The sequence below is a fragment of the Tasmannia lanceolata genome, unplaced genomic scaffold, assembly GCF_043159265.1.
Source record: "Tasmannia lanceolata isolate RefF3 unplaced genomic scaffold, GAP_Taslan_0.1 ptg000008l, whole genome shotgun sequence".
In the NCBI taxonomy this organism is placed as follows: Eukaryota; Viridiplantae; Streptophyta; class Magnoliopsida; order Canellales; family Winteraceae; genus Tasmannia; species Tasmannia lanceolata.
Window position 1 is genome coordinate 28,727,706 of NW_027518685.1, and position 14,330 is coordinate 28,742,035.

General features: G+C 38.7%; 1 protein-coding gene and 1 long non-coding RNA gene across 2 annotated transcripts; one reads left to right on the plus strand and one right to left on the minus strand.

Annotated features, from left to right (window-relative positions):
- Positions 1-1,140: 1,140 nt before the first annotated feature.
- LOC143885084 (uncharacterized) lies at positions 1,141-13,260 on the minus strand. Its single transcript, XR_013253136.1, has 2 exons — positions 13,183-13,260; positions 1,141-1,778 (listed from the first exon to the last, which is right to left on the minus strand). It is a non-coding gene; the product is annotated as an uncharacterized LOC143885084 (long non-coding RNA).
- On the plus strand, positions 7,674-9,855 carry LOC143885083 (Tetratricopeptide repeat (TPR)-like superfamily protein). The gene has a single exon (XM_077389053.1). The coding sequence runs from the start codon at positions 7,736-7,738 to the stop codon at positions 9,704-9,706; it is 1,971 nt and encodes a 656-aa protein (XP_077245168.1). The 5' UTR covers positions 7,674-7,735; the 3' UTR covers positions 9,707-9,855.
- Positions 13,261-14,330: the final 1,070 nt, after the last annotated feature.

Consider the following 14,330-nt stretch of genomic DNA (forward strand, 5'->3'; position numbering starts at 1 on the left):
GGCCATCGATTACAAATGGATAGTCAGTGATTAGATGATTTCACGCATTTGATCGATGGATTACATATGACAAACTCACTACTTACAGTGATCGCATCCGTTCATATTGTTGGCCATCTCCCATCCAGCCTATCGCCCATATACAGTTGATCATTCAATCGAGACCTCTCTTCGGCATCGGACCCAGATTTTCTATCAGATTTACGAGCCCGATCACCAGTGACATTTGTGAGATAGTCTTGTTAGTCAATCTCGGAGAACATCGACGATGAACCGGAAAAAAAAGAAGCTCAAAAGTGGTCACAATCAGATCCACTGATCATGGATCCGAGACCATGTGAGTCGCGTCATGATGATCTATGACTTTACCAAGTGGAATGTTAGGAATGTCCATTTGAGTCACAGCCCACTAGCAGATAAACGGCCAAGATCAATATACAGGTATGCTAAAATTAGGTGTATCGATTGGCCTTTGCCATATACCATTTCTCTGTACATACACGTAAATTCAGTTTTAACTTAACCCAACTTCTTCATGCTGTATGTGAAAGAACAGTAGAGCAGAATAAGAATATACAACCAGAATTCCTCAACCCCTGGCTTTAACTAGGGAAATAACATATTTGCCGCTTTTTTTTTTTTTACTTGGAACAGCACCCTCTAGTGTATTTATGACTACGCTTTTTACAGAAGCCCTTTAATTAATGTGCTTGGCTGCTTTTGATCTGATGGATGCCCTCTACCTAAAAATATCATCTATCAAAGGGATATATCAATACACTTTCCCCTCCCCTCCCATCTCCTGCTACTGACCAGCAACTATCATAAATAAATAATAATAACTATAAGAGTTCTTGAGCCAGAGGAGATTATATGCCATATTTTTCTCAAACCCAAGCAAAAGTATTAAAGGGTTCTGCTTCTTCAATTATCCAAACCTACCGATTTCTGAAGATCTTCCCACTGAATCAGAACCATTGCCCAATTGAAAGCATCAAATTGGAGGGCTAGGATCATCCGATGGGGAAGATTTCGCAGCATGGGTCGATACATTTTGAGGTTCGATGTTTTCAACTTTTAAAGAGAAGAATCATTATATGCTGGCTCATAAATGTTGAGGGTCGACCCATACAAACAATAGATAGTAATGCTAAAATTTATTCGATCCATACAAACAATCTATATCTATATATATAATAAAGAGGAAGGGAGGTTTATTGTTCACCGCTGATGTGGCAGCCCTCCCCTTCCTCCCTCGAGTCTATGTGGCAAATAGATTCCAACGTGGCATGAGGATTTTTGTTTTTGTTTTTCAATATATATCCCGTTTTACACTTTTTCTCCATTCAATACGATTGGTATTCTATAGATTTACGCCAATTCTTTTCCTGTACGTTTTACACATACCATAAAGGGCACTGATAAATCGACTCCCCAACTGGATAAATTGACTCCCCATGTGTCTATCCCTCTCCTCTTTCTCTCTCTAACCTAGAGGAGAGAGAAAACACATGGGGAGTCGATTATCAATTTGGGGAGTCGATTTATCACTCCCCACCATAAATTACCCAGACATTAATATTAACTTTCTAACCTAATATTCATTCTGTACGTTCGTTCAAATCGTTTCATATTCTAGAATTTCAAGGCAGAAACACCCGTTTGAGAGATTCGCGTGATTCAATTTCTCATCTCCCTCGCTTTCTTTCTTTTTTATTTGGAAAATCCGTTATTTTTTCCGTTTCCTTCGTCCAATGCAGAGGAAGATAGTGAAGAGCCTGCAAAAATAAAAATAAAAAAAATCTTTATTTATAATCATGGAGGTTTGATGATGTGCAAATATAACCAAAGGCTTAATTAAATTGCTATATTTATTCCCTCTATCCTAATCCCATGTCTCCTTTTTCAATTTTTCTCAAATTCCTACAAATAGCATCTCTCATATTTCTGTTTTGCGACTTATATTGCAGGCACGACAAGGTTTCTTTCCTATTGCCAATGAGTACTGTAGACAAAATGCAGCCAGTCCACAAGAGGTGGAAGTTGTTATGGGACAAAATTTCCAGGTACATTCTTTGTATAATTTTAATTTCCCATTGTGATTATGATATCTTGTATGCAAAATACACGTATGCATTTGAACTATGTTTTCTTCATATTCCGTTCGGAGCTATTGTTTGGAATACAAGTAAAAGTGGCTAGACGATTTTGTTTTTGTAAATCTTCTAGAGGTCTTATTTGTCATTTTTATCTATGGTTTAGAGAGAGAGTAGGAAAGCTATTTTACTAAGAAAGTTGGTTTATCCTTAGGCTCTGTTCACTTCTTTTCCCCGGAAAGGAAAGGAAATGATTTCATTTTCCTTTCCTTTCCAGGTGACATGGCAGAAGAAAAAGAAATCTAGGGAAATTGTCAAGGAAAAGGTTTCATTTTCCTTAGAAAGCCTCTTTCCGATATATTTAATCGGAAACCAAATATCAAGTAACAGGGAAAAAGTCAATTTCCACGTCATTTTCAGCTATTAAATAAGAAATTCCACATCTGATGATATTTTTCCCTGGAAAAGAAGTGAACACAGAAACTCTGTCTTGTCAAGGTCTTGTCAGGGAAAAAAGAGGCTGTTTTCCAAGAAAAACAGCACTAGGAAAAAAAGAGTGAACAGAGCCTTAGAGTCATGAGAAGCTTGGTTGGAAAAAGTACATAGCGTGTGGTTTTCGGTAATTGTTGGATGTGTGGAAGTTTTATTAATTAGATAAATGAATGTAGATGTGAAAAAATATTGTAACGAAAGAGAATAGAAAAACCCTCTTTTATTCTCCTCTTGCTATGTATTTTTATTTTCCCAAAATTTTCTAAATCATGCTTTATTCATATATTTTTGGTATTTTAGTTATCATTTAAATATTTTTATGAATGTATTCCCCACTTTTTTAAATATTTTAATTCATTTTTATTATTTATTTAGTTTTTTTGGCTGGTTGCCCCACTTGCCCCACTAGTAGATAATAATGCTAAAATTTATTTTGGACATTTATAGAATCTTATCCCCTCCTACCTCTACTGACAATATCTACTTACCAAGTGCGAGGAAATGATGATGATGATGAAGAAGTAGGCAATATTTGAACATATTAAAGCCTCTAGATGCTGAAATTGAGAACCCGTCATGTCCATGCAGTGTTGTGGGACAATTTGTGTTGAATGGCAGTTTTATAATAGGGATTTACTAGGGACCATGACAGAAGGCATTTCGCGGAGTGCCTATTGCATGAGAGCAGCCACTTCATATGAATAAATGAATAAGACAAAATCTGAGGTCTATGTGGCTGCCTCTCATGTAACAGGCACTCTGCAAAATGCCTTCTGTGATAGTCCCTAGCAAAATCCCTTTATAATATCATTAACATACAGTAGTATAAGTACGAGTGTCGCAATCTTAACCCAGAAGGGTGTGGCTCTTTGGCGTAAAGTCATGGGTTTGCTCCCCAGTGATGAGCGTTCGAATCCCCCCTTCTTACCCGATGCGCATGGTTTCCGGGTGACTGCGCATATCAGTAAGGAAATAGTCCTCCCCCGGAAGGGCGTGGGACACCCTTCGTTACCAAAAAAAAAAAAAGTGTCGCAATCTGACATCGGGACCGTGTCAGGTTCGGCAAACCTTAAAAGGAAAGATTCGTGAATTTGCCAATTTTGAAATTAAAATTTTTTTTTTCATAATAAAAAGGTTAGAAACAAGTCATATATATGTCAAGAAATAATAATGCTTTATTTTTCATAATAAGATCGAATATTTACCTTGCTTTATTTTAATTTCTAATTAACAAGGGTTAGGTTTCCAATGGAGAAATCAACACCCCCTTCAAGAGAGGTAATTTTCTATTAAGTCATTTGCTTTTCGTTGATGACTTAATGATCTTTGCAGAAGCCAGGGGCGATGCCACATGTAAGGAAAGGGGGACAATTGCCCCCCTTATTTTTTGGAAAAAAAAATATACCTTTATTTTTTAATATTTTTTTATACTTACCCCTTTTTAAAAAATATGCCCCCCTTTCCAATCATCCCTAAGATAGAAAACAAGTTTAAAATTTTAATGTTACCATTTTTATCTCCCTTCTTTGTGCAAAATTTACTATAATTTTTGCCCCATTGTGCAAAATTTTAGATAGATAAAAAATTACTATAATTTTTGCCCCTCTTGTGCAAAATTTCTGGCATCGCACCTTGCAGAAGCCAGCATCCAAACAACTAAAGGCATTAAATTGTGCCTTCAAAAATTTAGGGATTGCTCAGGGCTTGAGATGAATATCCAAAAAAATGAGATTTAAATTGCTGATGTTTTTGTGGAAATATCAAAACATGATGCTTTACTGGAAATATCAAAACATGGCTGCGGTGATATCATTTCCCTAATATTGAACTCCAAGTTATGTCTTTAAATTTTGTGCACCGCTAGGAAAACGGAGTTTTTATACCGTGCCCCCACTGTCGAGTACTGTAAAAAAGGTATTGCCGTTGATATTTAATCCAACAGCAGCCCACCTTTTAAGAGTCTGCTGTTGGATCAAATATCAAGGGTGGTAACACACCGAGGCAGTTGGCTCTTCGGCATAAAGGCATAAAGTCACAGGTATGCTCCCTGTTGATGAGTGTTCGAATCCCGCATCCGACTTACCTAATACACGTGGTGTGTGTCGTTGCGTGTATCCGTAGGGACTAGTCCTACTCCAAAAGGGGGTGTGGACATCCTCCGTCATAAAAAAAAGGAAAAATGACCAAATAGAAGGGGTTTCTACTGACTATGACATTTGAAGAGGGGTGTTTTGTAAATCACCAATCAAGAGTGCATATGACTAAAATGCCCTTGATTCTCTCTCTCTCCCTCCCTCTCTCTCTCTCTCTCAAATCACCTTTTTGAAATGATTACATTTAGAATACAAATCCCAAAACCCACCTTTTTCTCTCTTCTTCTTCTTCCTCCCACCTACGTACGTATGAAAAACCCAAAAACCTCAATTTTTGAAACCCAAAAACCTTCATTGTTAGATGCCAAAAGCTCCATTCTATTGCTGAAAACCTCATTTTTAGATGTCAAAGCCTCCCTAACTCTTCATTGCATTGGAAAACGCCTCCATTTACAACAACTATTGCAAAAAAATGTTATTAGATTCTGAAATCGCAAAAATCTTCAGTAGAAACCACCATTCCATTGCACAAAGCCTCAATTCAATGGAAATGTGTGTATTTCTAGCCCTCTCCCTTCTCTTTCAATTATAAGGCATGTTTATAAACTTGAATGAAAGTTTTCCATGTTAAACTATTGTTTTCCACTTTATAATCATTGTCATTTTACTGTAAACCACTAATTTCTTAAGTTAAACTACTATTTCACTATGATAAACCACTACTGAAGTGGGTGTTTATAAGTGGTTTATATAGCTTCTTTAGTTAAGAATCCTCAGTAGTGGTTTATAATCATAAGTAGTGGTTTATTTAGGCTTACCAATGGTTTAGAGTGTTTATAATTGGTTTATAAGGATTAACAATGGTTTAAAATGTTTATAAGTGATTTATACAGGGTAAACAGTAGTTTATAAGTGGTTTATACAGGCTTATCAGTGGTTTAGAGTGTTTACAACTGGTTTATATAGGGTAAACAGTGGTTTATGTAAGCCTATCAGTGATTTAGAGTGTTTATAAGTGGTTTATGTAGGCTTATCAGTGGTTTAGAGTGTTTATACATGGTTTATACAGGGTAAGAAGTAGTTTATAGTGTTTATAAGTGGTTTATATAGGCTTATTAGTGGTTTAGAGTGTTTACAACTCGTTTATATAAGGTAAACAATGGTTTATCTAAGACTATCAGTAGTTTAGAGTGTTTATAAGTGGTTTATATTGGCTTATTAGTGGTTTAGAGTGTTTATACATGGTTTATACAGGGTAAGAAGTAGTTTATAGTGTTTATAAGTGGTTTATATAGGCTTATCAGTGGTTTAGAGTGTTTACAACTCGTTTATATAAGGTAAACAGTGGTTTATCTATGCCTATCAGTGGTTTAGAGTGTTTATAAGTGGTTTATATAGGCTTATCAGTGGTTTAGAGTGTTTATACAGGGTAAACAGTGGTTTACAACGTTCATAAGTATTTTATATAATCGTAGCAGTGGTTTAGAGGATTTATAAGTGTATAATATATGGTAAAAATGGTTTAGAGTGTTTATAAGTTGTTTATATAAGCCTAATAGTGGTATAGATTGTTTATAACTGGTTTATATATGCTTAACAGTGGTTTAGAGTGTTTATAAGTTATTTATACAATATAAGCAGTGGTTTATATAGGGGTAAGCAGTAGTTTAGAGTATTTACAAGTGATTTATATAGGGTAAACAATTGTTTAGAGTGTTTATAAGTTGTTTATACAGTGTAAGCACTGGGTTAGAGTGTTTATAAGTGGTTCATGTAAGCCTAGCAGCGGTTTAAAGTGTTTATAAGTTGTTTATATAAGCCTAACAGTGGTTTATAGTGTTTATAAGTGGTTTATATAGGCTTAACAGTGGTTTAGAGTGTTTATAAGTTGTTTATACAGTGTAAGCAATGGTTTATAGTGTTTGTAAGTGGTTTATATAGGGGTAAGCAATGGTTTAGAGTTTTTACAAGTGGTTCATAAAGGGTAAATGGTGGTTTAGAGTGTTTATAAGTTGTTTATACAATGTAAGCACTGATTTATATAGGGGTAAGCAGTGGTTTAGAGTATTTACAAGTGGTTTATATAGGTTAAACAGTTGTTTAAAGTGTTTATAAGTTGTTTATACAGTGTAAGCAGTGGTTTAGAGGATACCGGAGAGAGGTGCACGAACCTGCGGGACATTGTGACCCTCTAATGGACGGTTGGGATCATCCCATGAGAGAAAGAGGGCATTGTGGCCCTCTAATGGACGGTTGGGATCATCCCATGAGAGAGAGGGGCATTGTGGCCCTCTAATAGACGGTTGGGATCATTCCATGAGAGAGAGGGGGCATTGTGGCCCTTTAATGGACGGTTGGGATCATCCCATGAGAGAGAGAGGGGGGCATTGGGGCCCTCTAATGGACGGTTGGGATCATCCCATAAGAGAGAGAGAGAGAGAGAGAGAGAGAGAGAGAGAGAGAGAGAGGGGCATTGTGGCCCTCTAATGGACTGTTGGGATCATCCCATGAGAGAGAAAGAGAGAGGAATTGTGGCCCTCTAATTGATGGTTGGGATCATCCCATGAGAGAGAGGGGGCAATGGGGCCCTCTAATGGACGGTTAGGATCATCCCACGAGAGAGAGAGAGAGGGGGCATTGTGGTCCTCTAATGGACTGTTGGGATCATCCCATGAGAGAGAAAGAGAGAGGGTATTTTTGTCCTAAACCCATGCAAACCAGTCACCATCACTGTATATTGGTTATTTCCAAGTCTCCCCTCTTCAAATGTTATAGTCAGTAGAAAGCCCTTTCATTTGGTCATTTTCCCTAAAAAGAATATCAAGGTTGAAGTACCACCTCCACGGGGCCACCATATAATTTCTTAGGAAAATGAGATTCAACCAATGGAAATGGAATCCCGTTTTCAAATTGCTTTCCTTAAATTTTCTCTGGAAGGTAAACGAATGGCAAAGCAAAAGAAAAGAAAGACATATATTTTAATTTCTTTGTATATATAGATTTTTCTCTCCCTCTCTCTCACCCGCTCTCTCCGAGTTCAAATAATTTGACAACATGGAAGCCGGGGTGCTTTTTTTGTTAAGTACACCCCTCCAATCAACTGGCCGGTGTTCTTGCTTCGGAAAAGCTCCTCTTCCCAGTAACAGTATTAACAAGTGTATAATAACTTCAGCAGCTTCATCCTCCTCTTCTTCTCTCCAACGTCAAAATCAAAATCATCTTCGTCGGCAAAACCATCATCATCAGCATCACCACTACTGGGATCACAGTGTGAACATGGAAGAACTAGTCTCATCATTGAGGCAGAGCTCCACGCCTGAGCAACTCCACATTCTGATGTCCCCATACAAAGGAAGGCAGCTCTCCATTCGTTTCATGGTCTCCCTCATTTCCCGCGAAACCGACTGGCAGCGTTCCCTCGCCCTCCTCGATTGGATGCTCGACGAGGCTTCTTACGCCCCCTCAGTCTTCGCATACAATGTCGTCCTCCGCAACGTCCTCCGCGCCAAGCAGTGGGAGCTTGCCTCCGGTCTAGTCCATGAGATGCGCTCCCGTTCCATCTCCCCTGACAGGTTCACTTACTCCACTCTCATTACCCATTTTGGTAAGGCTGGTCTCTTTGACTCAGCCCTCTCCTGGCTCCAGCACATGGAGGATCATGATCGAGTCTCAGGCGATCTCGTCCTCTACACTAACCTTATCGAGCTCGCCCTCAAGCTTCGTGACTATTCCAAGGCTATCTCACTCTTCTCCAGGCTCAAGAGAGCTGGTATCTCACCAGACCTCGTCGCCTACAATTCCATGATCAATGTCTATGGCAAGGCCAGGCTTTTCCGTGAAGCCCGCCAACTGCTCGACGAAATGCGTGACTCGGGTATAACGCCAGATGCTGTCAGCTACTCCACTCTACTTGGTGCCTTGGTTGAGGACCGAAGATTTGTCGAAGCCTTGTCGCTCTTCTCCACCAGCTGCACCCCACATCTTGACCTCACCATTTGCAACATCATGATCGACGTGTATGGTCAATTGGACATGGCTAAGGAGGCGGATCGCCTGTTCTGGAGCCTTAGGAAAATGGGCATCGAGCCCAATGTCGTTAGTTACAACACCCTCTTGAGGGTCTACGGAGAGGCCGAGCTCCTCGGAGAAGCTATCCATCTCTTCCGGCTGATGCAGAGGAAGGGCATCGAGCAGAATGTCATCACTTACAACACCATGATCAACATTTATGGAAAGTCATTAGAGCATGAGAAGGCCACCAATCTGGTACAAGAGATGCAAGGGAAAGGGATTGAGCCGAACGCCATCACATACTCGACTATCATCTCGATATGGGGTAAGGCAGGGAAATTGGATCGGGCAGCAATGCTGTTTCAGAAACTGCGAAGCAGCAATGTGATGATGGATCAGATCCTCTACCAGACGATGATCATTGCGTATGAGAGGGCAGGACTTGTTGCACATGCCAAGCGTTTGCTCCACGAGCTCAGACACCCCTCGGACGAGGACAACAAAATCCCAAGGGACACAGCAATAGTGATTCTTGCGAATTCTGGGCGCATTGAAGAGGCCACCTGGCTCTTCCGTCAGGCTGAAGAGGTGAAGGACATATCCGTCTTTACATGCATGATTGATCTCTTCTCTAAGAACAGGAAGCATCGGAATGCCATCGAGGTGTTTGAGAAAATGAGAGGAGCCGGATACTTTCCCGATTCTGACACAATCGCCCTCGTACTAAATTCTTATGGGAAGGTGCAGGAATTTGACAAAGCCATGTCTGTTTACATGGAGATGCAGGAAGAGGGGTGTATATTTTCAGAACGAGTGCATTTTCAGATGCTAAGCCTATTGGGTGCCCGAGGAGGGGATTTCCAAGCAGTGGAAGCACTCCTGGAGAGGCTAAACTCGGACCCTAACATCGACAAGAAACACTTGAATCTTGTGGCTGCCACCATTTACCAGAGAGCCAATAGATTGGATGATGCCTCCCGTATTACCAACCAGATAAGCAGATCTACCACTTGAAATTTCAATTCCAATAGTCTCCTATATGCATATTTGTGTATGAAAACAAAAAAAATTTGTACTAAAATTATCTAATTGAATAATCCAAGGTGATGTAAATAAAGAGTCTTGAAGATTTAGAAAGAAATTAGAATGATTTTTAGATAGAATTTTGTGTTTGGGAATTTGAAGGGACATCAACAAAAAAAAAGGGGTTACGGGCATCGTTTGATGCCACCAAAATTGTTCATTATTTCCAAATAAGATTATTTTACTTCGTTCTAGTTTGCAAATCGGACATTAATCACTATTTGGGATCCATTAATTCGGTCGTGAAATTTGTGAGGGAATCCCAAAGGAATGGAGGTCGGGAATTTGGACAAGCAATCTTAACATGCTCCGTCAATGGTCCTAGACTAAGTGCTGCAGAGGCCCACAATCGTTAAATTATAGGATCAGTAAGTCCTACGTCCCACCTAATCGTGACTAATTAGCATGTGGTGAGTACAAGGGGTGAAGCTGGGATATCCAAGTCTAAATCCTAAATATGTTCACTTTGCTATAACATGCCCAAAGTTGTAATGTCTTCCTTAAAACATGATGGATGGAGGACTACCATGATAGAGGAAATGTTTCCCCTGACTACTAATGACACATGGGAGCTCGTATCCTATTCTCTATAATGGGCATTGTTGGATGTCGATGGGTTTTTAAGACTAAACTCATGTCGGATAGTGCGCTTGATCGACCTAAGGTTTGCTAGTAGCCCAAGGAAACAAGCAAAAAGAGAGGGTTGATTTTTAGAATACCACCAGCCCATTCACCACTCTCTAAAGCAGCGGGATTGTTCTTACTATCGCTACAGTCAAAGGATGGCCTATTAGAAAATTAGACTTAAAATGCTTTTGTTCACGATTATCTTGATGAACCAGTCTGTATGGACCAATCTCCAGGACCAATTCAAGCCCACTCATAAATGTTAACTTAAAAGGGTTTTATATGGACTTATGATGTAGAGCGAAAGCAGAAGCAATGGTCGGTTCTGGATTGGTGCGACAAGTGGTCTGCGGAACTCAAGTATGATGTGTATCTTCGGCTACTTGCAATTCACTATCTAGTTTGGAGCAAAATCTTTTTCTTTTTTTTTGGTTAGCTAGGCTGGTATCGAGACCTAAGGGTCAAAGAACATAGCCTTTACCAATTGGGCTAGAGGCTCAACCTCAGAAATTTGCTAATGGGTAAAAAGTGAAGGGCTTTCTGATTATTCTCTAAGCTCAAAATGATTCAACTAGTCAATGAAAAAATCATTATGTCCTCATGATGTTTGGATTCAAGAGTAAAATCTTTGTTTCAAGGGAGGACCAAGGAACACATTGAAGAGTTCTGAATTCTCGGGCTTGAACTGAGTCCAGCTGCAAAAAGTTTTTGGAAGCTGCTTGTTCCAACTCAGTGGAAAAGGGCGTCAAATTCAACTCACTGATTAAAGAGTCAGCTGTCAAATGAACTAATCCTCGGAGGTTCATAGCATGAAGGAACTAAGAACACAGTCAATTAACATTATGGTTCCTTTCAATTCAGAATTGAACTGAATTTGAGCTAATTGATTGACAACTTGATGAAAACTAGGGGAATGTAGAAGATTGAATCACTGATGTCGTGAGTTTGAATGATCTAGGAACAAACACAACAATCTTAAGTAAACAGATCTCCTGCTCTACTCAAACCAAATGTTAAACTTAAGGGTTGTTCAATCTGAGTTATATCTGGAAATAGGATTTTACTATAGAATTCTAAGGTGAACAGAACCTTAGGTAATTAGTTTCAGCAGATAGCAGTTCTATAGCAACCAGGAACAGAAATATGACTATAAAGTTGAATGAACTGCAGGTGACGATTGGAGAAAAGAAATGGAGCAACAAATAGAAGTCAGTTACTGGTATTCTGTAGCTTAAGTAACAGAGAAGTATGGATGCTTCATTTGCCTCTGGTATGATGTTGGCAGTTGACTAATTGTAGCAGAAACATAAGAATTCAGGAAGCAGTTCAGTCATCATAGTTATACAACAACCCTGAACTCAACCATAACTAGATCTTGGTTCTGGTTAAATACAATTGACTAAACTGATTGGTTTTGTTGCAGGTTCGTTGCTGGAAATGAGAATCAACAACAATTCATACATGTTCAGACTGCAACTGTAGGTTAGGATGAAGTAATAAGGCTGACATTTGATGTAGGATGAAGTAACAAGGCTAACGTTTGCTGATTGGATTGAAGCTAATTCGATTTTTTGAATCTTATTAGAGTAGTTTTACAGAAATTCCAGAACAGGTTCTATATCATCACTGAAAGAACGTTGAGAGGTAGATTAGGAGATTAGAACCTTTATAGCAATCAAATCTGAGTTGAAAACTAAATCTGATTTAACCACAAGTCCTCTGTTTTTGTGATGATACAGAATTTTAAATTTTAGTGGCTTTCTTTTGGTTGTGTTCAATTGCTTTGTAGCTTCTCAGAAGATAAAAATCTGGATTGATACTCAAATCTGGGAATGGTTCAGACTTCAGTACCCAGTCCATACTTCTCAAGTGGTTAAAGAGAAATAGGAAGATGCAGATCTAGTTTTCTGCTTTTAATGCAATCAAAAAATAAAGTCCGGGGCACATATTGTTGGATCTGTAATGAAGGTTGCTCTACAATGTGTTTAGGTCTAAGATGTGATTCAAATCCAAGGTGATAACAACTCTTGTTGGTTATTGATGCATGAGCATTCCCTAGATTTTCTACATCGGCCTTCACATCTCCTTAGGGTAGTTTGTTTTTGCTTCATATAGTATCATGTTTGTATTTTCCATACTTTCATGTGTTTTTAGTGGTCATTTGCTTATTAGGGGTAGTTAAGTCATTTCATATTGTCATGGGCTATTATATAAAGCCCCATAGTCTCTCATTTTAGATAGCTCTTATTGATTTACAATTTTGTGAGAAAATTTTTCTTTTATCTTCTTTGTTTTCTTGGGAAATTGGAATTGCAAGCTATTACTTGTAGCTTTTTTTTCACTTTCTCCCATCTTTTCATCCCTTGTTGCATGCAAGGGCTATTGCTAACGATTCCGCGCTTGATCCGATCCCGAGTGTCCCCACGTCCGAAGTAAGATCAAGAACCCTACATTTTTTTTTTCAAAATTAAAAATTTTTTTTACAAATATGATATGATTCGAAGATCAATAATCGCTTCCGCCGATTGCTCTACGTCAGTTATCTAGTTCACATTTTTTTCTTAACAATTGAAAGAATGGTTAAGAGTAGCAGAACTTGAATTAGATTGAAAGAAAGTTGATTCGTGAAGGAAGAATTCAAATACAATTATGAAAATACAAAAAAAAATAAAAATAAAAAATAAAAAATTATCGACTGAACTTGCTGGAAACTACGGAAAATAAGGCTACTTGCACTAGCCAAGAAAAGAAATTTAAAAGAAGAGAGAGAAGGGGCTTACATTGAAGGGACATCGCTACTCAACTAGAGAGGAAGGCTTCCTCAGCTTAAAAGAGCTTTCATAACACAAATTCTTGCATCATCAAAGAATGACTATTAATTACAACACATGGGGTATTTATAGTAGAAGGTTCTAGATCCTTGGCAACCATGATTCAATTGTCATGGTAGTTAATGTCAGCTAATGGACAGTTGATGATGGAAGCTTCTAGATTCTTGCCAACCAGGAGCCAGTTGCTATGACAGTTATTGCCAGTTCATGGGTAGTTGATGATTGAACTCATGGACGCTTCTAGATTCTTCCCAACCATGAGCCAGTTTGCAGTTATGACAATTAATGCTAGATCACGTAGTTGAAGATAGAAGTTTCTAGATTCTTCCCAAACATGGGCCAACTGTTATGACAATTAATGTTAGCTCATAGGCAGTTAAAATATAGCTCATAATGTAATGACGTGGCAGGAATTGCAAGCTAATGGCTAGTTCATCAGATGATGACTTGGCAAAGCATGCCATCCCACATCTTGCATGCTATGGTTCTTACATGGCTACCACCTTATGCCCAAGCCTTCACCTCTTCCCTTTGAAGCTTCTTTAGAGTTTTTGGAGTGCTTCAAGCACTTTTATTTTCTCCTCCTTTTATTGAAAACAAAACTATTTATTCCCCGCCCTTAACTTCCTCGGTCGAATCCCATTTCTACATCAGCTTAAAAAAGCACCACAGGCCTGGTTCAATCATTTTTAGTGATTTTCTACTTGCCAATGGTTTCTTATATAGCATATCAGATTCATCACTCTTTATCTCTCGCCATTATTTCATCACTCTTTAGTTATCACCATTCTTATGGTATTTTGGTTCTCTTACTATACATGAATGATTACATCTTGACAGGAGACAATCTAACGTAGACCGCTATCGACGGAAGCGTCCTACATCCTTCGAATCGAGAGCAATAATTTCCAGATCTTGCTGAAATTAGATCTATAATTATTATTTTTTATTTTTTTAGAAGATAATAAGCATGGTCTTACCACAAGCGAGAGCACGCATGAGGTCGAATCAAGCTCGGAGTCTGTGAATTGAGAACCTTGCATTTAACAAGCATAGATGGGAGAAATGGAAGAAAAGCTACGATCAATAGCTTGCTA